This window comes from Magallana gigas, chromosome 5 (assembly GCF_963853765.1).
Source record: "Magallana gigas chromosome 5, xbMagGiga1.1, whole genome shotgun sequence".
NCBI classification, from domain to species: domain Eukaryota; kingdom Metazoa; phylum Mollusca; class Bivalvia; order Ostreida; family Ostreidae; genus Magallana; species Magallana gigas.
This window is the reverse complement of record NC_088857.1, coordinates 22,610,405-22,638,345: the sequence shown is the minus strand read 5'-3', so window position 1 is coordinate 22,638,345 and position 27,941 is coordinate 22,610,405. Positions and strand designations below refer to the sequence as shown.

General features: G+C 32.7%; 1 protein-coding gene across 22 annotated transcripts in view; it reads left to right on the top strand.

Moving 5' to 3' along the window:
- LOC105343388 (doublecortin domain-containing protein 2) overlaps positions 1-25,631 on the top strand; it is a 54,448-nt gene extending 28,817 nt beyond the window's left edge. For 4 of the 22 annotated variants that reach the window (XM_066083953.1, XM_066083952.1, XM_066083955.1 and 1 more), the window contains exons 3-17: positions 3,560-3,651; positions 4,153-4,293; positions 4,746-4,907; positions 5,857-5,880; positions 7,571-7,609; positions 8,514-8,531; positions 10,507-10,581; positions 11,152-11,255; positions 11,576-11,700; positions 12,359-12,499; positions 13,167-13,199; positions 14,085-14,144; positions 16,766-17,053; positions 17,218-17,844; positions 23,298-25,631. In XM_066083953.1, the coding sequence (XP_065940025.1) occupies positions 3,560-3,651; positions 4,153-4,293; positions 4,746-4,907; positions 5,857-5,880; positions 7,571-7,609; positions 8,514-8,531; positions 10,507-10,581; positions 11,152-11,255; positions 11,576-11,700; positions 12,359-12,499; positions 13,167-13,199; positions 14,085-14,144; positions 16,766-17,053; positions 17,218-17,844; positions 23,298-23,858 (2,490 nt within the window). In that variant the 3' untranslated portion in view covers positions 23,859-25,631. Of the gene's footprint in view, positions 1-3,559; positions 3,652-4,152; positions 4,294-4,745; positions 4,908-5,856; positions 5,881-7,570; positions 7,610-8,513; positions 8,532-10,506; positions 10,582-11,151; positions 11,256-11,575; positions 11,701-12,358; positions 12,500-13,166; positions 13,200-14,084; positions 14,145-16,765; positions 17,054-17,217; positions 17,845-21,928; positions 22,001-23,297 lie in introns of all 22 variants that reach the window. The other 18 variants (XR_010713856.1, XM_066083969.1, XM_066083963.1 and 15 more) reach the window with 18 other exon arrangements.
- The last annotated feature ends 2,310 nt before the right edge of the window (positions 25,632-27,941 follow it).

The window sequence follows — 27,941 nt, the reverse complement described above, 5'->3', positions numbered from 1 at the left end:
TTTACCATAAGGATTTCAAACCAAATTAATGCCTTATTTTCATAATTTTGTCAAGTGAAAATTCAAAATCAGTAATTTTTTGACTGTGTTGGTCTTGGAAATAAAGTTATATTGTTCCTATTTGACGTTCTGTTTCTCGTCCTTATTTATAAAGCATTAACAAGATTATTCCAGGCACAAAGTTATATTATATAGAATTAATTGCAAAATACCCTTAATCCTCTCTGACAACAAGAATGTGCTTTGGTTCAAATAAGTCCTACTGTTGCCAATTACAATGTGATTGCCATAAACAGACTGAACCAAGGGATTAGCAGCACAGCCAAATCTTCTCCAAGTGGAAAGTGTTCTTTATGTCGTAATGAAATCATCTTATCTTTTTGGAAATCTGCACTCAAAAGCAGTATATATACAAGGAGGATGACGTTAAATACAGGAGAGTTAGTAAACCGAGTGCAAGCACATATATTAAATCAGTCATAGAAAGTAACCAGATTAAGTTTACTTTATAAAAAAAAAAAGTATAAAAAGAATGCCATACCAAGATAACACAAAAGGAAACTTGGCTGTGTCTTGGACAAAAAAGATATCTGATTGGTCATACATAATCGGGTCCTCTTCATCAAAATGACCTTAGATCAACATGAAAAGGTCTCCTGCAAGGAGGCATACTTTTTGTGCTCTTGTTGAAATTGAAATGCATATTTTTGTTACCTGTTGCTGGACACCTGTAGAGAATATAATAAAAGCTCTAGTAGCTTTAAAATCATTTAAAGTTTATCCCCTGTATTATAATGAGAAATATTTAAGAACTAATTTCAAATTTATTTTAGTGAAAACCTTTAGGATCATAAACTTAATCAACTTGTTATTCAGATTTTGATTGATGTTGGATATAAGTTTTAGGGTCATTGGAATCAAATAAACTTACCCAGCACTGTATATTATTGATTTAAATTAAAATTTAAAAACAAATTTGACCAAGTTTATTAATAACAGAAAGAGATGATATTACCTCCCTTCCCTCCCTAAAGCAATAAAACTAGCTGTGATTTTCATGTCAACGTGTTGTATTGTAAAGATTGTAATTTACAACTTCCTTGACAAAAAAATAAGTGTACTCCTGTTATTCATATTTTTGTGGAAATAACTAGCTACAAAAAATTGTGTGCTTGAAGATATAACAATACAAAAATCTTTCTTTTTATAAAATTCAACACTTTGTATTTATTACTGGCCACCAGAAGGCGGTCCGTTATTTGTTATACATTTAGATATTGTAACTGCTTTTCTGAGGGATAATTTTTTTAAAAATAAAATTAATATTACCAGGTATGCTTATTTTTATGAATTAAAAGTAAATTTGATGATTTATACAAGTATATTTTTTGCAGCCCATTTGACGCTTGCGTCAATATGTTTTCTTGTTGTTGTTGTCTCATAAAGGTTCAACTTACAGGCAGTGTTGTCACAATAGTATGTTTTTGTTGCAAAATAAAAATCTGAAAAATACAGCTCATATCGCTTCAAATGTTGACCTCTACAAGAACTCTATGAAGCCCATAGCAATAATTCTGCACCATATTGCATTTTGTACTGCATCCTCGTTACCTGCCGGGTATGTAGACTGGTCCCGGGCTGTTGCTATTCTCCAGTTTAAGTCTGTTTTGTTGTGGGATTGAACTGTGTTTGTCAGATTAGGAGAAACGATTGACTAACAATCTAAGGCTACAATGGAAAGCAAACACTCCAGTGTCAGGTGTATGTTCTAAACTCCACAGGGCAAACATCTCCACTGGAGAGCCCCTCTGATGTTTGTCTTTGTTGCATGGAGGACCTGTCTACTTGTCTGTCAGTACTAGTGGCGTGTCATTCCTGCATTGCCCCTAACAACTTGTACCATATTGTGATCGGCCAGATTTCTTCAAGTGTTTATGCGAAAATGCACTCACAATTGATTGAGAAATACTGACTGGTATACAATGCAATTCAAACTTAGAAACTTGGTAAAATTTGAATCATTATGGTTTTGATTTTTGCAGTTAGAGTAATATGATTATTTCAATAGAATTTCAGATGTCTAAAACTGCATTAATTGATTGTTGGGTTACAAATATTATAGCATTCGGTATTAGATCTCTGTTGAAATTCATGTTTGAGCCATATTTTATGGTAAGTAGGTATATAGACCATAAATCTAAAATGCTCTTACTGCTGAATATTGAGTAAACATTTTTTTATTCTATCTAATACATTTACTCTCTATAATTGCATAAAAATTACTGGGTAAACCTTTCAACAGCTAGTTGGGTTCAAGTCAGTGAAGGATTTGTTAGGAGCTTGACAAAAGGCATATAAAAATCTGTTCAAAAATGCATGTAATTCTGTGAAGTTTGCCGAAGAATCTAGAATCCTTTTAATGATTACTGAATAGATAAATTGGGTTAATCTTCATGGATTTTGCTTTTTACAGGGTGATAATGTATAACCCATCTAATTATGCATAGAATATTTAAAGCTATAAGACTAAAAATATCTCAATATATTTTTCCTAAAGATTATGTAAAACATGTTATTTTTTGAGGTTTTTGCAATTAGACATGGACAAATTTTCATTAATTGATGAATAATTTGGATACCCCATGTGTAGTACATAAACTTCAGGATTGTACATCATGTTGAAACCAGACGGTGTCATGTAATATTACTTGCAGATACTTGTTTCTAAGAGATAAAATAATCCAAACTTCAAATGAACATCTACTCTTAACCTTTGGTTTTAGTATATGTTTAGTTACATAAGATTTGCAGATGATACATAATTTATATTTCAAGATGGTCCAAGTTCAAATTGTTCTAACACTGTTTGTTTAGTAGGACAAATAAAAAGAGGACAAAGTCTGCCAAATAGAAGTTCAACATACTGTATATTAGATTAAAACTCAAAGACCCCCCACGAAAAAAAAAGGAGATATAGATATCATGTCCATATAACCCCATATAGCATAACCCTTCTTGTGGTAAATTTTGAAAAATGTTGCTGTGAAAATTGAATAGTACGTATCTGTACCTTGATTAATTTCATTGCCCCAGTATATACGGTACATTGGTACATGTTTATTAAAACATTTACATATGCTGGCCAATCTAAACAAAAAGGCTTTTTCCTGTCATGAAAAAAATTGAATGAATTAACTAGCTGCCTTGCTGAAGTCGATTCTCAGACTGTTGATTCTGCATTTTAACTATACCAAAAGAAACAAAGAAATATTGTTTTAACACCACTGGGTCTATTGTCAACAATGTATTGAAAGTTCAGAAATAAAAACATTGGTGTTTGTATTAGACCTTCCTGTAATATTGACTGGGTAACTGGATCAAAGTCAAAACATTAGTTCGTTTAACGTGATAACTCCAATTGTTAGATACTAATTCCTTCGGTACATTTGCATCATTAGCATAATTGAATGATCAAAATTACTCAATTATATATTATTTATTAGAGCTGTATATATTGATTGTAACTGAATTTGAACAAATGTGATTTCTCTGATTTCAGAGTAGAATTGAACCTGTTGTTCACAGCAGAATAAGACAGGATGCCAGGTTTAGGCAAAGTCAGACTCTGGCAAGCAGAGCTAAGAGAATCACGTAAGTACAACAGTATACAGAGATAGAGTATATAAGTACTGACGTATTACACGTACTATAGAGGTTCCCAAATAAGCTTTTTCTCTACATGAGTAAGTACTGTTTGTTAGATTAATAGGATGGACTATAAAGTGACGTTTTACATAAATAGTTATGACTGAGCTTTTCTCAATTTGATGTGAAAATTTCATGTCATTCAAGATAAATAAATTTAGTCTTGGGTTTGATTCTGCCATGGTATAGATCATACTGGAAGTAAACAAAATTTGAAGCAATCTGAGTTTCTGAATGGGCTGTAATAGAGCAAGAATCAATTAATTCTTAACTAGGGTTTTTTGTTTAATATAAAATCTTTGGCAAACATATCAGCATTTTAGTTGTAAAAGGCAAATTAATATTGAATGCCTTAATTTTAAAAACTGTTTGATGCAGTATACATCAACGTTTAATTGCACGGAACAAAATCTTGGTAATGTGTTGTTTTGATGTGTTTTTTTGTAGAGTTGCTATAAACAATGATGATATAGACCACTCCCATGTTGTATTAATTCCTGCCAAGAAAGTCAACAATCTTCAAGCGATCATAGAAACTATAGATGATGACCTCAATAACAACAGGGGCATTCAGTTCAGGGTTGAATAGTAAGTGAACATGTCGTCAATTTTTTTTTTTTTTTTTGGGAGGGGGGGGGCCAGATTATAATTAGTGCAATTTACGACAGTAATTAAAGTAAAGCTCCTGGGACAAGCTATTTGGTTTTTCAAACAGCAATTGGTCATATCTGATAAGTTTATAATGCAATTTTAAGATTAGGAGAATGAATAGGACTTCACTATAAGTGTTAATTCACTATAAGGATGTTTGCTGCATCTTTGGTTTACTGTACAAGTATAATAATTCATAATTGGGGAATGATATTAACTGATGATGTTCATACTTGGCAAATATAGTTTACCATAAGTTTTAATAATTAATAAATGAAAGCAATTTATACACTGTACTGTAAAATGTATTTTTGTCGCTTCTAACAAATGAATGACAAGTTTTTAATATCTCATTGTTCGAATTAAGATTGTTTTCTTTTGATTTTCAGTTTGGTTGACACAGATACCGAAGAGGTCTGTACTCACCCTGAAGACATCATTGAAGATCACATCTATGTGGCCTGTAATAAAGGCCGTAGATATATTCCAAAGACATACTCCAAGGATGGGCGGAAAAACTTTGTGGTCATCCCCTCACCGCGTCCTCTACAGTATGTACAGATTTCAGTATTGTCTCGAAAACAAATGCGCACAAAATACTGCACACAAAAATATTCTGTTGTATTTTTATAGACAAGAATTAATTTCTTTCTCTTGCCTGATATTTGCCTGATCTGTATAGCTGTATATATACTGTGATAAATGAATGACAATTTTTAGGTTTGTAATATGTTTTGTTTTTGAATCATAATTAATAGACGAGTTAAACAATAGTTTATTAATGATCATGAAACTTTAAAGAAATTGTTAGAAATCAAATAGAATTAGCTCAGACTTTCTAGATTTGAAGAATTTATTATTATAGAACAGCCTTTTTTGAAAAAGTTTATAGATTGAGATAAAATTTTACAACGTAGCATGAATAAGTGAAATGTTTGATAAGTTCACACTTATATATGGATGGATGAAAAAAAGATCAGTGTTTGATCTAATAGATGCATTCACGACAGCTTTCTGCATGTCACTCTGCTTTGTATATTACGTAGCTTAAAAAAAAAGGAATTTATAAAAAAATAACCATTAAAAATACATATGTAATTTATTTTCTTCTATCTTTACCCTCAGACTTCTACAGAGGTCTGTAAAGCTTATTTGTTTAAAAAGGATAGCACTAAATTTTTTTGATGTCACGTTGACCTAACAACAAGGGTTTCATCTGTATCATGGCTTTTCAAATCATCAAAGACTAAACTATTAGAAATAGTTCTTTACACACTGATCTTTTTGATCCCATCATTGTCTTGTTAACATGCAAAAGAAACTGAATAAATATTAAATTGATTTTAAATCTACCTTAATATAGATTTGAGCAGACAAAATTAAACAATTTCATTAAATCAGCAAGAAACAACAAATGTATATACCATGAAAAAATGTATTCAGCATTAAATATGTACCAAAATAAACCCATACTTAGGACAATTTTTCTAAACCTTGCAGGAGGCCTAAGTTTATCTGGGAAAGGTGAGCTAGCATAATCATCATGTATGCTACTTTACCATCCATTTTTATCAGATTTTTTTTAGCTGTATATGTTAGTTGAGAAAGGCTAGCACACATTTCATCAGCTGAACTCAAAAATAATTAAAAAAGCAGAGTTTTTCCATTGTAGATTCATTTCCTAGTAGAACCCAGACACACTCTTTATGCAGTCATTGCAATTATAGATATTAAAGTAAATTTGATTACCTATATGACTGCATTCTATCTCTTGATACTTGGTTTGTTTACTTCTTGTAGCTTTTTTTTATTTGATTAGTTTAATTCTCTTCATATTTTTGATGCAGTTTTCTGTACAAGAAATGAGAAGAAACTAATATCTCTTTATATCGAACAGGAAATCCTACAATGCGCTTTAATCTACCTGTTTACTTTCACTTGCTTTGCATTTACGGCAGACATTGATTCACTTTGGGTTTTTTTTACCAGTCTTTAAGTACCTTGTTACACCTGTGTGCATCTTCACAAAAAAGAAGAAGCATTGATAGCTCTAGTTCATTTATGGCCATCTGAGCCATTGTTACATCATTAAGTTACTGTAGTGTTTTCCTGTTTTAATCCAATAACCATGGCAACAAACCCATAAAAACATCTCTTTTGTTTGGAATAGGCTGCAATCATAAGAATGAGCCAAGACTTATTTAACGGCACACTGACATATGTCATGAATTTTAGACTAGGTCATTATAAAGCTAATGATTACTTGGATGCATACAAAAATCATACAGTAGTTTTCTTGGTTTAAAGCAATAATTTATTATGGTAATGTTGTATCTTTAAATAAATACTGTTATAAAAGTTGTTATTGCAAGCTGAGGTGTCAATTTGGTTGCTTTTGTCATATATTTGTATAATCAGTTTTAAAATCATTTACATCCTTGCTCATAGATGTTGTGAAAATTTATACTGAAACAGAATAGATAACAATTAAATCGTATCATGTTGCATAATTTATGACTTTTATTAGAACACATTGATACTATCAGTGCAGGTATATAGGCACACACAGACTGATCTTGCCTTTATTAGTACAATACTACTGTACAAGTTTTGTACGTTGGTGTGACTAATTCTCATTCGCAGTTCTAACAGGTCATTTTGTCTGTTGTAAAATTGCATGTCAAAGAGATTTCAGGATATCACCAAAAAAAAACCTATTAAACAAAAAATCAAGTAAACCCACATCCCATCGTAAGTAATTACGTGTAAAGGGCATTTAGAATTATTGACCTTAAGTTAGCAAATGTTTTTTGCATGTAAATCTTCCCCCAATTGAAATGTGTATTCATTTGCCAGTAGGAATTAAATGTGATCCCCTTGTTTATCCACTTAAAGCCATAATTAGATAATGTCTATAAAATCTAATAGTCAATTTATGTTGGTGTTAGCATGTTTATCCAGCATATCCGTATATGCTTGACTTAATTCTCTTTTATTCACTTTCGCATGTTGAATTTTGGGGCTTATGTCTTATATATTTCTTTTTCGGCTAGATCTGCACTTTACTTTTTCATAAAATTTTTAATAAATTTTCAATTAAGAAATCATGAATGAGATATATCTTAAAAATATGATTTGATTAAGATAAGAAATAAGTGATATGGTTATCATAATTAATATTATAATTGTGTTATTGACCACACTTTTGTTCTAGATCTAATCTGAATGGCTCTCGGGATAACAAGAGACCTAGGTAAACTTCCTGCAATGTAGTTTTTGTTTCCTACTTTGCACGCCTCCCACCAACCCTTTTTTTCCCTCCTAATGTTGATATGGTCACCAATATAACATGTGTGCCCATGTTTTTTACAATATTACCTTTATTCATCAGCAGCATGCTTTGTCTTTATGTGCAGTTAATTGTCATTTTCACCTATTAATGTGATGGAAGTTTTTCATTCACTTAATGGTTTCAGTTTTGATTTTCCTGAAGCTTTGATTGTGGCATTTTTGAATTTCATTCTTAAACATCATCATGATTGCATTAATTTGTACTGATCACTTTAGATAATGTACGATATTGTACTCATAATTTTTATTTCTAAATGTTTTTTTTTAATTTTTTTAAATTGAAATATTTTTTTCTTATGTTTTATTTGGAATGTGATACACGATTTTAAAATGATGAGAAAATCAAAAAGTTAAAAAAGACATGAAAAAATCATTTGAAGTTTTGTATCTTCAAACTAAACATATTGCAGTCAATAGAAATAAAGTTTCATGTGTTAAATTATACATCAACTGTTTAGTGGATTTATCCGTGAATTTGAAATTGATTATTTTGGAGAGATTAGAACAGCTTACTTTGCTATGCATAGCACTATATCAGGTTACATGGTTTGGGAAATATAAAACCTTACCAATATTATGGTACAGTGCCTAGTAAACCTGTATATAAGCAGAAATCTGTATTGTACGGTGCATGGCTTTTTATCCAATAATTATTTATATTTTATTATAAATTGATTTTTATTTGTATATTTCTTTTTGATTATTTTTTGGGTTAAAAATTCATCATTTTGATATATGTCAATATTAGAATAGCACTAACTTGAATCATTTCATTCTTTACTGTTTACCGTTTCATTCATTTTCAGTGAATTTTATACATTAAGGTATCTGTTATCTAACAATGCATCGCTAGGCCATTAATAACAGCATCATATAACACTGTATCGGCTCCATTTATTGTTATTTTCATTCATAAGCATTTGTATTCACCCATGTGTAACAGCATCAGTATCATTTACCATTGTTTGTGATACACCCCTTTGGGGTGAGTACTGGAATCACATTTCCGTCTGTCTGCCTGTCAGCTAATAATAGCTAGTAGACATTTTTATCTGAAACAAAGCTTTCATCTTTATTACCGTACAAAGTTCTATAGTATAACTAACAATATTGCGCGTAGAAACCGATTCACATAATTAAATACATAAGATTTAATGACTGGTTTCAAAAAGCATGTATTTTCATTTTGGTGTTTATGTTCCCTTATGATTGCATTGGAAATCTGTGACGTTCAATTTTCAGTAACACACATCAAATCTTATCACAGCGTATGAGGGTAAACATTATCATGTGGTTTGAATTGGCCATGCTGACAAATTAAATATTTTGGGGATTTTAGGTCGATACTTTTTTTTCCTGCCCTATTCGTCGCAAGGACCTATTGAAGTTTTTTTTTGTAAACTATGATATAAAATTTTATTAAAATTCATGCAAACCTTTAATAAAATCATGAATTTTCAACCATTAAAATGCAAGAACTAGTCACAGATCTTTGTAGAGTAAATAATAATGAATTTGTGTGAAGATGTCCTTTTCCATTTGCGTTAATATATGCTCATTTTTTTTTAGAAAATGTAAGTCTAGCCAGTGTATTGGTCCATTTCTACCTCACATCATTTTTTTCATCTGAACATTAGCACCACTGCAGGCTTCAGCGCTGCTTCTCAGCATAGTACCCATGATTGGCATGATAATAACAACTACTAATTTTAATCAACCAGCTAAAATTTTGCAAATTTAATTAATATGCTTTTTAATAATACTTTTGGGGGTGAAATTTAATGATGAAGTACAGTTTATCAAAGATTTAGGAGATATACCTTATTAGTAATTATATATACCTTATTGGTTATTAAATATTCAGGAAAATATAGATGTTGTTTAAAATTTAATATTAAAAATCTATAGGGTTTCTTTTCCCTTCAAGAATGACTGTGCTTTGATTATTGCTCAAGAAAGGATTATAAAGGATAATTAAGTAGAGTTCATTTTTTTTTAATCCCTGGGAAATCTAATTTCAAAATGATTAATTATCCGAAATTAAAAAATACGCTCCGAGATCTTATGAGTCAGACTAAGGTCTGTATAGATAGCATGCTAATTGGCGTAGGAGACATATTGTGTGTATCTGTGGACTCCAAGGACAACGTAGCCCTTCTTTTTATACGGTGTACCTCGATCTCTATGCAGGGGATCAAGCCAGTGTTGCTGACTTTAAATACTAAACTGTCTATTAACGTTTATCGTGCTTTTAAATGTTAACTGTGTCTCTGTATTAACCCATTTGAAGACAACACTCATAAATTTCATGCTAATTTTTTTATATTTTGATTTCGAATTCTTAATGACCAGTTTAATGTGCAAGTACTGTTAAGTCTACATGTTTAATTCTGTATTTTCATTTGGGGGTTTAAATTTTGCATTTGAAAGAAGACCTTTAAGTGACTTAACATTCCGAAGGCATTCAAGCACACCCCTTAGTTTAAAAGGATAAAACAAACTGGTCAGAAGTTATATATATGTTCTTATTGTTTCCTTAATCAGTTAAAAATATCCATTCATCCACATGATATCATGCATTGTGTATTGCTGTGCAAACAGTTTGTTTTTTTTGAGCTGATATTTTGTTGCAATGAATTGACTGTATGGGTTGCAATAAGACCTTTTTATATTCTCTACAATCTCATTGAATTTTAACTGACACATGTACTGTCCATATAGAAATATTCCGACTTTGACGTGTTAATCGATGATATCTCTTGAGTAAACACTTTAGTTCTGTTGTTGTACTACTTACAGAACCCTTCCTCCGATTGGATCCAAGAACTACAAGGGCTCCCCAGACAACTCTGTAACATCAAATCCGGAGTATGGGTAAATGTCTGCCTAGCAGGAATACTGCATATAATATTTTGCAAAAAATTATAAAAAGTTTTGCATTGAAAAAATTAAGAGCTAAAAAACATCAATTTTTTTTAAAGAGCTGCATAATTTTATAATTTATTAGATTAAGATTGAGACTCAAAAGAAAGCAACTTCAAGTTTATAAATCAATTAATTAAAGACTGCAAACATACATTCAGACTGAAAAAATTACATTCAGTATGTTAAATATTACAAATAATTTTATTAAATATGCAGCAAACAACAGTTCTACATTGAAGTAATTTGAACATGCATAATTCAGACATAAAAAATCAATAAAAAAAAAAACAACAAAATTTGTATCAAAATGAACACCAAAAACATACTGAATTTGTTATAAAGTGAATCTAAGCAGACAAGTACCATTCAAATATCACACAGAAAGAGCATGAGTTACATCGAATTGTTCAAAGTTTGATATAGAAAATGGTTTAAAAAATGAAATAGAATGATCAGGTGAGCAATGTGGCACACAGGCCTCTTGTTTTAAGATTTATGTTCTATTATTCCATTTTTCAGAAGTAGAAAGAAACCTCATCAAGCAAATGGTGCAATTCACACAAAGCCACAGAAGCACAAGCGTACTCCAGAGAAGAAAGCTAAGCAGACGGACTATGATAAAGGTCAGAGTGCACAAGTTATATATTGTCTTCTTTTTTAAGGACTTTAAAGTGAATGAGATTACTTGAAAATGTTTTTTTATGAATATATTTTGTAAATGTTTATGTGTTAACCATACTGTTTATCAACTTGAATATTCAAGCCAGAAACATTGCATAAGGTTTGCAACAACCTTGTCATTTTGCAAATGGTTTTTGCCATATGAAATGCTGTCGCAAATAAAAGTTGGTTTACATTATCAGGTAATGGTTCTAGAAAGAAAAGGGTAAAAAAGGACTTACTTTATTTCAGTGTGTTTTGAACTGACTTTCTTTTTTTTAAGATGATGGTGGTGTCTTTAAGGCCAAGGACACAAACAAGCATACTAAAGGAGCGAGAGAGGTAGGGGAGACAAAAGATACAAGGACAGACCTCCCCATTGATCAAGTCCCTGCGGAGGAGGTTAAGGTATCCCAGCCCCGGGGTCATCCTCTCACTCACTGACCAGTTCTCATATACTGGTCTACCAAAAAAATCTTTTTATTTGATGCAAAATAACCACTGCTTAGAAAGTACTGATTAAGCAAGTAACAAAATTGCATGTTGCTTTTTTTTCTATAGTATCATTATTGCTGTCCTTTGATTAACTCAAATTGTATATTAATGTATGCATGAAAATGTATCCTAATGTTAGTTACTCCTTTCAATATATATATACTTTACTGTCTTAGAGAACTTTATGAAATGAAATATCCTGATGGTTAATTTTTTCCCTCTAAATTTGTAACACAGTAGTTTTTAAACATTTTTTGAAAAGCATTTTACTGTAAGATCAAACAATTCTGAAAATTTTCCATTAAAAGAAAAAGAAGTATACATTTTAGGGAGAAGGGGGTCTTGTGGGTGGGACTAATTTCCAATACATGTATCAATGCAGTTATAGCCCAAAATTTCCAGGTCCTTTTAACACCTTATTAGTTTTTCCATAAGTAGATGATGAGGTCTGTGTTGTATATAAATTAATGTTCTAACAGCACCAACTGTAGGCAAACTCTGTCACACACTCGTAGTGTCTGTTACTTAACCTCTGTGTGCTTCATGCTTCGTTCATTCTCATCACGCATAGGAAGAAACCCTGTACGAGGAAGAAAACACAGCCAAGGTTCCCAGTGAAATAACATTAACTCACAAGCAGTCTGCCGAGGGGGAGGAAGACGATGAAATTTATAATCATCATGATGATCACTATGATGATGATAATGATGAGGTTAGAGAAAGAGAAATATCAGAGCCATAATTTGTGTTTCACTGTCATGTGAACAGTGGAGTGAAAATAGGAAAGCTAGTTGTTTTTGTACAGGGCTGCTGGTCTTGTCTGTGTTTTTTACATTTTTATTCTTCATTTCATATCATTCTCACTTTGTGTGTTCAGTAACTCTTGTGTGTATGTAGTATGAAATCTCTTTTGCATACTGTCAATTTCTTATTTTATACGAGTACCTAATTCTGTGATCCTGCTGTTTTGTATCAAATCGCGTGAAACTAAGTCGTGAGCACTAATTTTTTGTTATGATTTAATATAGTTCAAAACTGTCCTAAAAATAAAGGTGAGATTTTAAAATCTATGAGAGTTGCTTCTTGCGAGTTTACATGGATATTAATTCCTCGCATTTAATAAGGGATCTACAGTATTTTCTATGCTTTACATATAATAAAGATATTTGCTTCTTTCTATGTATGTACATCTCTGAGCTAGATGTAATGTATACTTTTCATTTAGTGGTGAATATAAACAGAACCAAAAAAAATAACATTTTCTTGATATCTAAGAAATTGAAAAAAGAGATTGTTATAATGGCTTATTACATCATATAAGACTTCACCAACAGAACTTGTATGATTTTTTATGTACAATGCTGTGTTTGGTTTTGCAGGATGAAAAGATCAAAAGTCAGAAAACACCAAAGGTAGGTGGATGCATGTAGTTCATTTTGTGTATCATCTATTTTCATCTTATCATCTCTGTTTCATTTCTGTATCATTTCTGTATGCATGTATGTAACCCATCTGGTAGAGGAAACCAAGCAAAGCATGATTTGTGCATCATGAAAGCACAACATGTTTTGTGGAGCAAGAGGTTGTTGGTAATGATTTTTCATGCCCTTTCATTCATTTCTGCTCTCTTCTTTTTCATTCTGAAGCAATAAACTGATTAGAAACAAGAAACCTCCATGTAGTAAATCTGCCATACTGTGGAGACTGCAAGTGCATCATCAAAAAGAAAAAAGAATTTATGGACACCTGATTAACTTGATTTATATCTGTTGTAAAGTCATTAAAATGGACTGAAACAGGAGGCTTGGCGCAGTTTTTAGGCCCATCATGTTCATTACAGACTCTACCTAGAATTTAATAAGTAAACAAGCCATATATTTTATGACATTAAAACCCTTCAAAGGTCATTAGATGTGGCTCAAGTTTTTAACTACAAAGTCAAATTTAGAAAATGCAGAATTTATATCTATAATCATTTCTTTGCTTGCATCACTTGCTGATCATCTTTATTTTGCATCCTCTGATTTCTTTCTCATTTTTTGCACCATCAGTTGTCATTTTCATTTTGCATCGCCTGCTGCCATATTTCATTTTGCACCATCTCTGCTACCATTTTTCATTTTGCACCATATATCAATTTCATGCATGTACATTATAAAATTCATTGCTACAGTTTCTGTTGCTATCATTTAAATCATCACACATACGATTGTCATCATTTTTAGTTGATTTTTGATTCATAACACATGATGAATTTTCTAATTTATTGCTTCTTTTATTTACACCTTTGAATAAAGGCACCCCAGAATTCAAACAAAGATAAAAATTCAAAAACTAGTACAAAACCAGACAAAAAGGTAAAAAGTCACGAGATTTATACAGCTTGGAAACATTTCTTCTACAAAATAATGCATATTATTAAAAATAGCCATAGATTAATTCATTTTAAAATTCATCTTAAAATCCACTATTTCATTGTTTGCTTTTCTTGTTTTCGAGCAATTTTTGCACTTCTTAAAATTTATCTTTTTAAGGAGATCTGTGACCTATTATTAACACTTCAAATCAATTAGTAGTCTCCCTTCCTGATTCCTTCCTGTTCTTTTTTATATGTAGTACAATGTATTTAGTGTGTAATATCTATGGTTAAACAAATAGCCTGTAATGGCTTTTTTAAGGTAAATTTTTATTGACAATTGAATAATATAATTTTGCTTTCTGTTAATTTACAGTCATATAAGTTGGAATTGAATATAACAATAGCTCCACCAAAGTAAAGGTACAAAACCTGTAGGTTCACCCATCTTTTTTGCCACCGGTCACAATATCTCCTCTCATTCCCATGTCAAGAGAGTTTTCCATGAAAATAAAAATAAATTCTTCGTTGGTTTTTTTTTTTTTTTGGTCAAAGTCTTCAACACCAAGCACTACTGATAGCCTTATCTCTACTAATCTATATACCCACCTGTAATTAGAAAATCACACACATATCTGATATATGCAGCAGGAAAATTATGCAATTTTGGATATAGGCAGTGCATGGTAGCAAAATTAAGGCGAATTATTGATTATTTATGTTGTATACTTGTAAATTTGTACCTCCTTGGTTTTTGGATTTTTTATTTCTGTATTTACATGTCTTGTAAAGGTAACCCATTGTTTGTAACTATGCCGGGTAAAGTCCTTATGTCAAACACTGTACAAAGCACCTCCATATGTGTTCTTTCTAAGCATGCTGCACCATAGGTATTTTTTTGCACCTTATTTAAAAAAAATAATATTTTGGTCAGTCTATTGAGTTTCTAAATGATTTTCTTAAAGCTACACTATAACCAGTGTTGGGATTTAAAAAAAATTAATCTACTTCAAAGATGATAAATACAAATATTTGGAAATTTTCGAGGAGGGTTGGGGTGTAAAGAAATTTTTAAAACATTAGGCAAATGTTATTGAACATGGGTTACTTCCACTGAATCTCAGTGTAAATAAAAATTGCATGTCAATATTAGAATATAGTAACAATGCATGAATTTCTGTTGAACCAATAAAAACATTTCTAAGACTCTGGTAGTAGTTAGTTTTTCATTACTGATTATAACCCACTACTGTAGCTGGCCAAAGGGAATACTTGGTAGTGGGTTTGCATGATATGCATGTGGGACAGGTACTCGTAATAAGTATCTTGGGTCTTTGGATGGTTTCCAAGGTGATGGCTTTATTACTTTTAAATGCCAAGCATGCTTTAGAGAAGGTTAGATTTCCTTCACATTTTCATCATTTTCGTTACTAGTTATGAGGTACCAGAGAGTAAATTGCTAGTTCTTTCACTCCTATTTGCATTATATTTCTTGTCTTGACATTTTTCTTTCTTTCTTTCATTTGCATGCACAGAATTGCCATAACTATTTAAACAGCATTTATGAAGAAAACCAATTTGCATGATTTTCCTGTATGTTATTTTTTCAATTAACTACTAAATGGGAAGGTTTTTTTCATTTCCATTAATAATTTGAATTTTAAAAACTGTTAATGTTGTCAGCTAATTTAAGCACTGAATTGAGATTGCCATAATGAAGTACTTTAAATTGGAATTGCAGTTCGATTTTTAAAATTAAAAGCTGTTTGGCAAAATTTTATTCAGTACTTAAATGGACATATCAATTAAGGAGAAAATATTCTGTAGCAAATATTTATTGAGGGTGTGTGAAATTGAAAGATAAACACTTCTGGATTTTTATTTTTTTTTTAATAGCATCATATTTTTATATGAAATTGTAACAGCAGAATTTGCTAGAACTAGTTTTGTAGCTTTAGTGATAAATAGTTGTATATATACTGGTGTTGGTGCATGGAAATAATTTTGCTCTATATAATATATACACACTTGCTGTCAGCTATTACTTTGATTAAATTATTATTAAACAAAAATCTAGGCGATTGAAGGCTTTAATACCGGTATATATATCACTTAATAGTTTGATGTGATTTAAAGCTCTTGAGAAAACTTCAGCATGACAATGTCGTCTTCAAGTTATGTATTAATAATTGTAAATAGTATTTCATGATTCTAAAATGGATCTAAAATGAATAAGAAAAAAAGCTTGCATATTGTTTACTCTTTTTTTTTATAATATAGAATCTAGGTTATTTTTTATAAATAGTTTTCTGTTAGCTATAGGCATAGGAGATTTTAAAAACAAAAATTAAAAATTTCAGGCTTCGAACATATCCTTGATACTTGTTTGCTGCAGATGGTTTGTTTGAAGTAGTAATAGCTACTAATATGCTTGGTGTTGAAGTGATTTAGAAAAAGGAATTGTGATTGTAATTATCGGAGCTAGCTTGGTGTAAATCATCAATCAAAAAATCAAAATGGGGGGGTCACCTTGGCATGAGACTGAAACATCCACGTAAAAAATGTATAATCATTGAGCTTTCAGAACAGTTTTGCATTGAATTCCATCATATTTCATATCAGGAAACCACCCATAAAACCAACAGCAAAACCAACAACAACAATACCAACAACAACAATACCAACAACAAAACCAACAATAACAACAATACCAACAATAAAACAAACCCAAAACCAGCAGACCACTCCCACGGTGCAAAGGACCCTGCACCCAAAAAACATTCAGGAACGCGTGGAGAGTTCAACAATGTGTCTCCCCTCCCTGGCATAGGAAAAAATGATACTAACAGGTCCTCCACTCCAGTGGGAAGGAATGGTTTTGATTCCCCCACACAGCAAGAAAAAGATTTGGTAAGTTTAAAAAAGTGTACATACATGTACTTCCAAATTGTACACTGTTTAAGTAAAGATGGTTAATGGATACCTGAACAAGAAAAATGGTTTTTCTTTTGTAGTTAATAAATCATTTTGTTTTTTGTGTAAGATATCTGCATGTTTTTGTTATATTTTTCTAGGCTGCAGCAAAAATACAAGCAAATTATCGAGGACATAAAACTAGGCAAGAACTTGCGAAACAAAAAGAAGGAACAAAGAAGAATGATGCTGCAAACAAACCGCCAGATACCAAAAAGGATGCTGCAAGCAAACCACCAGACACCAAGAAAGATGCGGGAAAGAAACCAGAGTCGAAAACAAAGGAGGATGAAGCAGCAACGAAAATTCAAGCAGGATTCCGGGGACACAAAACACGACAGGATCTTAAGAAACAAAAGGAGAACCAACAGGTAAAGGATGCTAAAAAATCTTCCGTTAATACAGGTAAGACAGCTTCCAAAGGAAACCAGAAAATGAGTGAAGAAGACAAAGCAGCAACAAAAATCCAGGCCGGTTTTCGAGGACATCAGACGCGAAAGGAGCTTGCACAGAAGAAGGTAATGAAAGAAGACAAGGAATTAGACCAGGCTGCAACTAAGATCCAAGCCAATTTCAGAGGACACAAAACTAGGAAAGAACTAAAAAAGAACCAGCCACCAAAAGACAACAACAAGACAACAAAGTTCTCCAATGAAGAAGAGCAAGCAGCAACCAAAATCCAAGCAGGTTTTCGGGGTCATCAAACTAGAAAACAATTAAATCAACAGGTATGTTATGACCAAGGAGCACACTCTGCTGTTGTCATCAAGTCTGTAAAACTTCAGTCATCAAACCTTCTTGATTACAGCAAATTTAACAATGAGGTAGAGGATGAAGAAAATGAATTGAGGTTAATTGAAATTAGGCAGAAAGCTGTTACTGATTTGCAAGTCTGTCTAAAAGGCATTTTAAAAAGGGGTTTTAGGTGGTCCTCAGCATCTACTGGTAGGTGGTCCCTGGGAACAGAAAGTGTGTCTAAGATTGAATTTGACAATGTCGATATAGCTAAATTTAAAGCAAAGCAAATTTTCTTTTGGTTTGTTACCTTTTTTCAATCATCATTTCGATCAACTTTGTTGAGAAAGGCTGTGGAAGAGAGGGAAGAAATGATGAAGGAAAGGGAAAAAGAAAAAGAGAATGAGAGGAAAATGAAAGCTTTTGAGGCACCGCCAGATTTAGATATGGGGGTTAGTTGTGACAAAAATACAAAAATCAGTGGGAAACAAGAAAAATTGAAAATGGCAAATGACTTTGAAAGTGTGAAAGTTGATGCAATAACTATAATAGAGTTGTGTTGCAAAGACTGTGTACATAACATAAAAATGAAAGATAAGGTAAGGAGAGTAGATGGTCAAAATATTCTCCAATCACATCTTAAAATGTTTCTCAGCAGACTAGCTGTTAAAAATCGTCTTGTTAGGAAAGAAATGTTGCAGGCAAAGTCTTTTGCACAGGAAGAAGTATGGAATATATTTCAGTCACTGGAAGATAGAGAAATTGCAGCCAAAAAGATACAAGCAGGGTTTAGGGGAATGGTAATAAGAAAAAAATTAAGGGAGGCATCCCCATCAGGCAATGTAAAAATTGTTTCAAAAATTGACAGTGGGAAAACTGATGCTCTGAAAACTTTACAAATGCTCTGCAAAAATTATGTACACAGGATGAGAATGCATAATGAGACTAAGAAAAAAGAAAGCCAAAATATTCTCCAATCTAATTTTAGAATGTTTCTCACCAGATTAACTGTGAAAAACCGTCTTGTTAGAAAAGAAATGTTACAAACAAGGTCTCTTGCACAAGAAGAAGTTTTAAAGATATTTCATTCAATGCAACAAAGAGAAGTTGCAGCAACAAAGATACAAACAGGATATAGGGGAATGGTGGCCAGAAAACACCTATGTCGAGCTTCAACTCATGCATTCCTATTAAATAAATCCCTGGCCATAGGGGACTTGCACCCTAATCTCAAACCATTGAAAATAAAACGTGAGAGCAAAACAGAAAGTCAGCTTATTCTCCAATCAAATTTTAGAATGTTTTTAACAAGATTTAATATTAAAAACCGCCTTCTTAGGAAAGGAATGCTGCATGCAAAGTCTCTTGCTCAGGAAGCAGTTTTGAGTATAATCCAATCACTGGAAGAGAGAGAATTTGCTGCAGCTAAGATACAAGCAGGATATAGGGGAATGGTCGTTAGGAAAAAAATTAAGGCATCAGTAGTTAAATCAAATGAAACATTAATTAAATCTCATTCTGACCTTGTGACTGGAAATCAAAATGATATCATTTCATCTTTTTACAAAGACCACTCAGCAAAGCAAAATGATGTTAACGACAGAAATAGTATCAGATTTAGTGTTACCTCTACCAGTACTCCTATCTCTGTAGTTGGTGCTAAAAGCACACAGGTTAACAACAATGCAGTACTTGAAATACAGTCTGCATGCAGAAGTAACTTTACAAGAAAACTGTTGAAACAGAATGTTGCAAAAAACAAGGTATCCATTGATACTAAAGATTTGACAAACGAAGATCAAGATTTGCAAAGCAATGCTGCTAAGGTTATACAAGCAGGTTTTAGAGGGCATTGGTTAAGGAATAAGTTAGGAATAACAAGGTCTAAAAAGCTGAAAGGGGATAATGAACATGTAAGAGAGATTGTTAATGGACATAAAAGGGGTAAAAATGTGCAAAGGCATGATTGGGGACCCCTAACTATAAAACAGCATGAACAAGATGTTGCAGTAACAAAAATCCAAGCTTGTTACAGGGGCTATAAAATAAGGAAGGGGATTTCAATGGTCAAAGGTAACAGTGTTTCTAAACAATGTGTGCCAACAATAGTTATTGAAGATTTTACTGACAGATCGAATTCTCATTTGTCAGAGATTTTAGTGGGAACAGAGATAATGAATAGAAAAGATACAATGGACATTAAACAAAAGGCAGCATCAAAAATTCAAGCTCATTTCAAAGGATACAGTTATAGAAAAAGGGCAAGATCTGCAAATCAAGTTTTGGGAAATGATTTGAATGATCCCAGATTTATTCTGTTTCAAAATAAAGTCACAGTATTACAGGCTGCTATTAGAAGTGTCTTATTAAAAAGCAAGGAGGATACCTTTGATGATGGGTTTTGCACTCCTCCTTCTTTCACCCCTCCACATTTAGAATTTGAAAAGCCTACTATGAGAAGGGTTTCTAGCAGCTACCCAAATAAACTTTCCAACAAAAGACAGATGAATGTTCCTCAAAATATTCAGATAGATGAATATATCACACTGTTGCAATCTGCATGTAAGGGTCTTGTTACAAGAGCTACTAGTTTACTATGTTTAAAGAAAGGCATGTTTGATATTTCAACTTCAGGTGATGATATTTTGGGGGGAAAACTAAAGGACAATGCAAGAAATGATATACAGTCCAGAACTTTTGTCCTAAATGATGAAAAAGAACAAACTGCAGTTGATACTGGACAATCCAGTGTTTTATTAACAGTAAACCATTCTATTGGTAATGAAAACAGCTCTCAAAATGTTCAAGTAAAAGTGGTTGAAGACAATCAAACTAGACCAGTTAAAATTGTTCAAAGAAGTGTTGTCTTCACTGCACAGGAAGGTGTACCTAGATCTTTAAGAGTACAAGCTCTGGGTACCCAGTCAGAGTCTGAAAGAAAACCCCGTCCAAAATCTTCTGAACTGAAGAGAACATTACCTATTCTTCCAACTCCTTTTGTATTAAGATCAAAAACAGAAATATTTTGTAAGGATGGAACCAAGAGAAAAACCAAATCCAAAGAAATGTTGGGGTTTTCATTTTCAAAGCAAACTTAGACAAAACACTGACAAATCATTTGGTTGAAAGTGAGTTGGTAGAGTCAAGAGGGCATTGAATGATTTGTAAGAAAGTGAGCAAAGGGGTGAAAGCAAGTGAGACAAATACAAGTCAAAATCAAGGTGCTGCAACTGAAAACATTGTTTGATTAAAAGATGAAGGAGCTGTGGAGCAAGTGTGTAGAAGTAAAAATAAGACTGGTAAACAAGACACTAAAATCGAAATTTAAGTTGTTCGTACACCACCATGGGAGAACAAATGGTCGGGTCTAAAATTTCTGGTATCAGTAATGGTGATGTTGCAATCCCTGATAGGTTAGTTGAGAAGGTTGGCAGAATTGATGATGGAAAAACAGTTGATAATCCTCTTGAAAGTTTATATAAGATTCAAGAAAAAGAGTGGATTATGCAGGGGGTCTGGAGTTAGTTGTGTTGTAAAGGGGGATAGGGATTGTAAAGCAATAAAGGTTAACTCTATTAGAGGGGCGAAAGGGTCTATAATCTCAAAACCAATCCAATCTGATGACAAGAAAATCCCAAACAAAAAAGAAAACGAGCATTGCGCGAGTGCTAATGACAGTCGCTTTAAAATGTAAATTTTCGATAGAGAAGAAGTGTCTGAATTATGTCAATATCAGTAACAGCTTTCCACAGGCATTTCATTCTACATTTTCTGCTTAACAATAATGCAGTTTGATTTATTTTCTTTGAAAAATTTCAACGATTTGAGATGGTTTGATGACAAAAAACACACCCCTTTTTGTGTCAAATTGAAATGTGTATGCACATGCAAACTTAACAAATTACTGAATTCCTCACACTCCAAAAACAAAAAAACAAAGACAGAAAATGTATTATTTTTATTTGTGTCCATTTTGTATATTGCATGAGTGTGCATTTTACCTTTATGCATTTAGTTATTTCGATGCTTTATAAATAAAATAGAGAATTTCTTACAAACCTTGACTATACTTTTCAGAAGCAATCATGATCTAAGGAAGGTAATGAAATTGGAATTACTGCAGTCCGATTCTTGGATAGATTGGCAATGGTACAGAGTAGAAACAATCCTATAGGCAGCCTGCATCATTCTAGTTGCTATTTCAATATTACCACTTTAGTTTAGGTGACAATTATCATCTTAGATCATGATTAGCTCCGTTTAATTTGGTGTAGTTTAGAACTAAGTGGGCATGTTTTAATTATTAAAAGAGAGATGTCAATGTATATATTTAAGGATGAAAGAAATGTTGTTATGTATTTTTTGATTGGTTGCTTTAATGTTATATATTGTAGATTTAGTAATGTAAATATGAATTAACAGCATGTAAGTTTATGCAAGAATGTCCAATTTAGATGTAGAATTTATAGCGACTAATATGTAGGAAAGAACAATAGAGAATACCACGGTAATTGCTTTACTTTTGTGTAATTTTGGATAAGCCAAGAATTTTAGTAGTTTAATTTATGACCATGCACATACAATTTCTACTTTTAATTGTTTAGTTCCTAATCATGTACAGAGATTTTTTAACAGTATTTTAGATCTCACTTAATTATTGTTAACTGAATTTATGACTCATAAAATGTTTTTTATGTGTTAAATTTATTCTCTGATATATGACATGTTTGACTTGTAAGAAGGATTTCTTGCGATATATTGTTTTGCTTAGTTGAATAACAAATAGAGTTATTAATTAAATTGATATGTGTGTGTGTGGAAGGTCACTTTGCATGAAGGTCACTTTTCAGAAATTCCCTTTTCCTTTGACCCCACTTGTTGCCATGGGAATGTATCACTAGGGTGATTGGTATGTCAGTGTTTGTTTGTTGTTCTGCACCATAGCATCATCTGCTTCCTATGTGTCATCATCCATTGTAAAAAAAAAATTATTTCAATTTGATGTGTTTAAGTTAGTGCATACTGCAATGGAGCAACAGTCATGCATTGCATTTACCTTCCAAATTGATTGATAAGAGATTTTTTGGATGATTATCAATACAATGATCGTGTGTGTTAGCAATTTTTCTTCTGTAAATTTTATTTTGTTAAAATTTGCATGTTCTCTTTCCATTTTAATCCTTTGTAATTGCATGTACTTTTACAAAATTGTGCATATTTCAATAATACTTTCAATGATGATAATTTTAAATGATGCATTTTTTCAGTAGAGTTGCTAATGCAGGTAGTTTTTAATCAGCTAGAATGCTAATGTAAAGATGTTAAAAGTTTCTTAAAGTAGATGCTTACTGGTATATAATTTCTAGAATTTTAAAGTTTCAGTGCATAGTTTAGATATGAATTTATGAATTATATGTTTACAAATGTTTTACTTTGCTGTTGGCAGGATGACAAGGCAAATGCACAACAAGATCAAAAGCAGCAAAATGCACCTTCTGCACAGAGCAACAATCCTGCACCCAGTCAGAGTGATCAGACAGCCCCTAAGGGCAATCAGACAGCTCCTAAAGCCGATCAAACTGCCCCCAAGGCAGATCAGACAGCCCCAAAGGGCGATCAAACAGCCCCCAAGGCAGATCAGGCAGCCCCCAAGGCAGATCAGACAGCCCCAAAGGGCGATCAAACAGCCCCAAAGGGCGATCAAACGGCCCCCAAGGCAGATCAGACAGCCCCAAAAGGCGATCAAACAGCCCCAAAGACTGATCAAACTGCCCCAAAGGGTGATCAAACAGCCCCTAATGCTGATCAAACTAACCCAAAGGGTGACCAAACTGCCCCCAAAGGAGATCAAACTGCCCCCAAGGGTGATCAAACTGCCCCCAAGGGTGATCAAACTGCTCCAAAGGGAGATAATGCAGCCCAAAAAACAGATGGTACTTCTCAAAAGGGAGTTAAGCGCCCAAGTACAGCTGGTTCTTCTAAACCTCCTTCAACAGCAGGTCCCTAGGATAAATCTGAGTCTCTAGGGGCAGCAGAGGGGCCAGAATCAGGCTTAAACAAATTAGTGCTTGATTGTGTTAATGGGGAACATTTTATTTCTGAATTTATACTGTGTTGATGTACTTCAAAACCCTTACAAGAGAAAATGATAGATGTAAAGGCGTGAATGTCATGTACTATATATATATCTATAAAGCTAACTTGATCACTAATCAACACCTTCTGTAAGAAAATGTCTGGTTAAAAGAATAACCCAGTATGTCTGTCTGTTTGTCTGTGGCCTTTGATGTTGAAGCAATGCAGCAGGTGTAGCATTAAATCTCTGTGGTGCAGGCTTTTGCATTAATCTGTGTTTGCATTTTTCTGTTTGTCTTGCTTTTTAACTCAGAAGTTTTATTTTCCAAATTCATTCAAGAGAGAAAGAGATCGGAATTTTTTTTCTGCTGTGGAAATAACAATTAAATTTGAATTCAAATTAGAATGAAAAGTTGGAAAATAACTTCTGCATGCATTATTACATGTAATGGTTAAAGAATAAAGGCTTGCTTATGTTTTTTCACACGGTTTGGTTCTTTTGCAGAAATGAGGTGACAGGCGGATTTTCATTGGTTGCTGGGATTCGATCACCATGACTTCCAGGGATTTGCATTGTTTTCTTACTAACCTTACTCAGTTAACTATTATTGCATGATTTGTATTAGTGTACAAAAGGAATTTATTTATGACATTGATTTTGGAGTGTCAGAGTATTATTTTGGTGAGGCCTCGGACAAAGATAGATTCAACATACCCGAAAAACGAAAATCCAGATTGTAGCACTGTGTAGATATAACTTTACTGATCATAATTTCATGTTTCCTAACAAGTATGTAGATATAATCATTATACAGAATATTTAATGTGAACTGTGATATGTATATAGTCTTTGTGTTTTGGTTGGATCACAAATGCTCAACCTGATGTTCTATTTTTATCGATATTTTCCATGTATTGCATATCTTTATATTCGCATCACCCACCCATAATATCTATCCTTATGTTGTTTTCTGAGAAGAAAAAAATCATTTACTATTAAATTTTTTATGTTTTCTTGTAAATTTAAAAAAATATATTCTCTAATTTATTTATTTTTTTGGTCTTATGGATGGATAATTTCTACATTTAATTTGAGAACCATTCTATATATTTCAAAACATCATATATTTCATGTACATCCATGTAGACTATTAATCAGATTTCAGAGCAGTGAACTTCAGCTTTTTGAAAAGAAAAAAAAATGGCTTTCTTTTACTGAGTATTAATGTGTTGATAGATATATATAAACCTATTGAAAATAAATTCTGAAAGAGGGAGAATACCAAATTCCATCCAAACATTCCGTCCACTTTATTTTTGAAGATTTTTGTTGTCTGTGATATCGATTCTTTTATCACATTATTATATTTTTACACACAACAGTTTCAGTATTTATTATCCAGACCCTGTAACCCACACATTATTTTGTGACTGTAGATTTTTCTCCGATGGCTTTTTACTTGTGGTTTATATATTAGAGGATTTTGGCTCTATGCACAGAAGGACAATCAAGATTAGAAAGTCCCCATGTGTTTTCTTCTTAACCTATACATGTATATGAATGTATATATAATTTGTAAAGAAACTGATAAAAGATGTATTTATTTCTGTATCTCTCTGAATGTATGATTAAAATGGTACAATGTTACGTTATTAAGATTCTATTGTCAAGTATTGTTCCTCTGAAATAAAATTTGATATTTGACACATTTTTTCTCAGTGATTTTATTTTCCATATATTGTAAACCAAGTATTATGATACTTTTTTTATTTACTATTAATGGCATGAAGAAAAAAAAATAATCCCCAACAATTAATCACCTTGAGGAAGTGGTTATATTCCCCTGCTTTTACATAAAGAAATTAAAAAAATGGTGCACTACTATAACAAGAGGCCAATTGGCCTTAACAGTCACCTGAGTAGCATATATCCCATACACAAACTTGTCATGGAGTCTTATATATGCATCTTATTAATTAGGTTTCATACTGGAGTAGAAAAGTTATAAATTTGTAATGACGACCACATTTAATTCAAAAAGAACTGTGAAACCTATAATTTTGGTGAAAAACTAAAAGATCTGGTCTACAAAATCATGAATTCAGTTTTCCTTTCAGGTGTGTGGGAGTAAAGAAGATAATTTTTTAACATTATATGCATTAACACCTAAACATCCATTTTGGCTCTGCCCTAGAGTCAAAACCCATACCCCAGGGGACATGAAAATTAAAATTTCAGTAGAGGACTTCCTGGTAAACATAATTATTAGTCAGTTTTTAGCTCACCTGAGCCAAAGGCTCAAGTGAGCTTTTCTGATCACAATTTGTCCGTTGTCTGTCGTTGTCGTCGTCGTCATCGTCGTTGTTAACTTTTCACAATTTCATCTTCTTCTCAAGAACCACTGGACAGATTTCAACCAAATTTGGCACAAAGCACCACTAGGTGAAGGGGATTCAAGTTTGTTCAATTGAAGTGCCACGCCCTTTTTAAAGGGGAGATAATTGAGAATTATTAAAAATTTGTTGGTATTTTTCAAAAATCTTCTTCTCAAAAACTATTCAGCGGGAAAAGCTTAAACTTGTGTGGAGGCATCCTCAGGTAGTGTAGATTCAAGTTTGTTCAAATCATGGTCCCCGGGGGTAGGGAGGGGCCACAAGAGGGGGATCAAGTTTTACATAGGAATATATAGAGATAATCTTTAAAAATCTTCTTCTCAAAAACTATCAGGCCAGAAAAGCTCAAATTAAAATGGGAGCATCCTCAGGTAGTGTAGATTCAAGTTTGTTCAAATCATGGTTCCCGGGGGTAGGGTGGGGCCACAATTGGGGGATCAAGTTGTATATAGGAATATATGGAGAAAATCTTTAAAAATCTTCTTCTCAAAAACTATTAGGCCAGAAAAGCTCAAATTTAAATGGAAGCATCCTCAGGAAGTGTAGATTCAAAATTATTCAAATTATGGTCCCCGGGGGTAGGGTGGGGCCACAATTGGGGGATCAAGTTGTACATAGGAATATATAGAGAAAATCTTTAAAAATCTTCTTCTCAAAAACTATTAGGCCAGAAAAGCTCAAATTTAAATGGAAGCATCCTCAGGAAGTGTAGATTCAAAATTGTTCAAATCATGGTCCCCGGGGGTAGGATGGGGGCCACAATTGGGGATCAAGTTTTACATAGGAATATATAGAGAAAATCTTTAAAAATCTTCTTCTCAAAAACTATTAGGCCAGGAAAGCTCAACTTTGAGTGGAAGCATCCTCAGGTAGTGTAAATTCAAGTTTGTTTAAATCATGGTCCCCGGGGGTAGGGTGGGGCCACAATAGGGGGATCGTGTTTTAAATAGGAATATATGGAGAAAATCTTTAAAAATCCTCTTCTCAAAAACTGTTTGGCCAGATAAGCTCAAATTAAAATGGAAGCATCCTAAGGTAGTGTAGATTTAAGTCTGTTCAAATCATGATCCCCGGGGGTAGGGTGGGGCCACAATTGGGGGATCAAGTTTTACATAGGAATATATATAGAGAAAATCTTTAAAAAATCTTATTCTCAAAATCTATTAGGCCAAATAAGCTCAAATTAAAATGGAAGCATCCTCAGGTAGTGTAGATTCACATTTCTTCAAATCATAGTCCCTGGGGGTAGGGTGGGGCCACAATTGGGGGATCAATTTTTACATAAGAGTATATAGAGAAAATCTTTTAAAAAATTTCTTTTAATAACTATTTGGCCAAGAAATCTCAAATTGGCGTGTAACCATCCTCAGATAATGTAGATTCAAGTTTGTTCAAATCATGGTCCCTGGGGGTAGGGCGGGGCCACAATGGGGGATACATTTTTATATAGAGAGAAAATCTTTAAAAGTCTTCTTCTCAAAAGTATTAGGCCAGGAAAGCCCAAATTTGAGTGGAGGCATCCCCAGATCATATAGATTCAAGTTTGTTTAAATAATAGTCCAGGGGTAGGGTGAGGCCACAATGGGGGATGAAATTTTACTTAGGAATATATAGAGAAAAT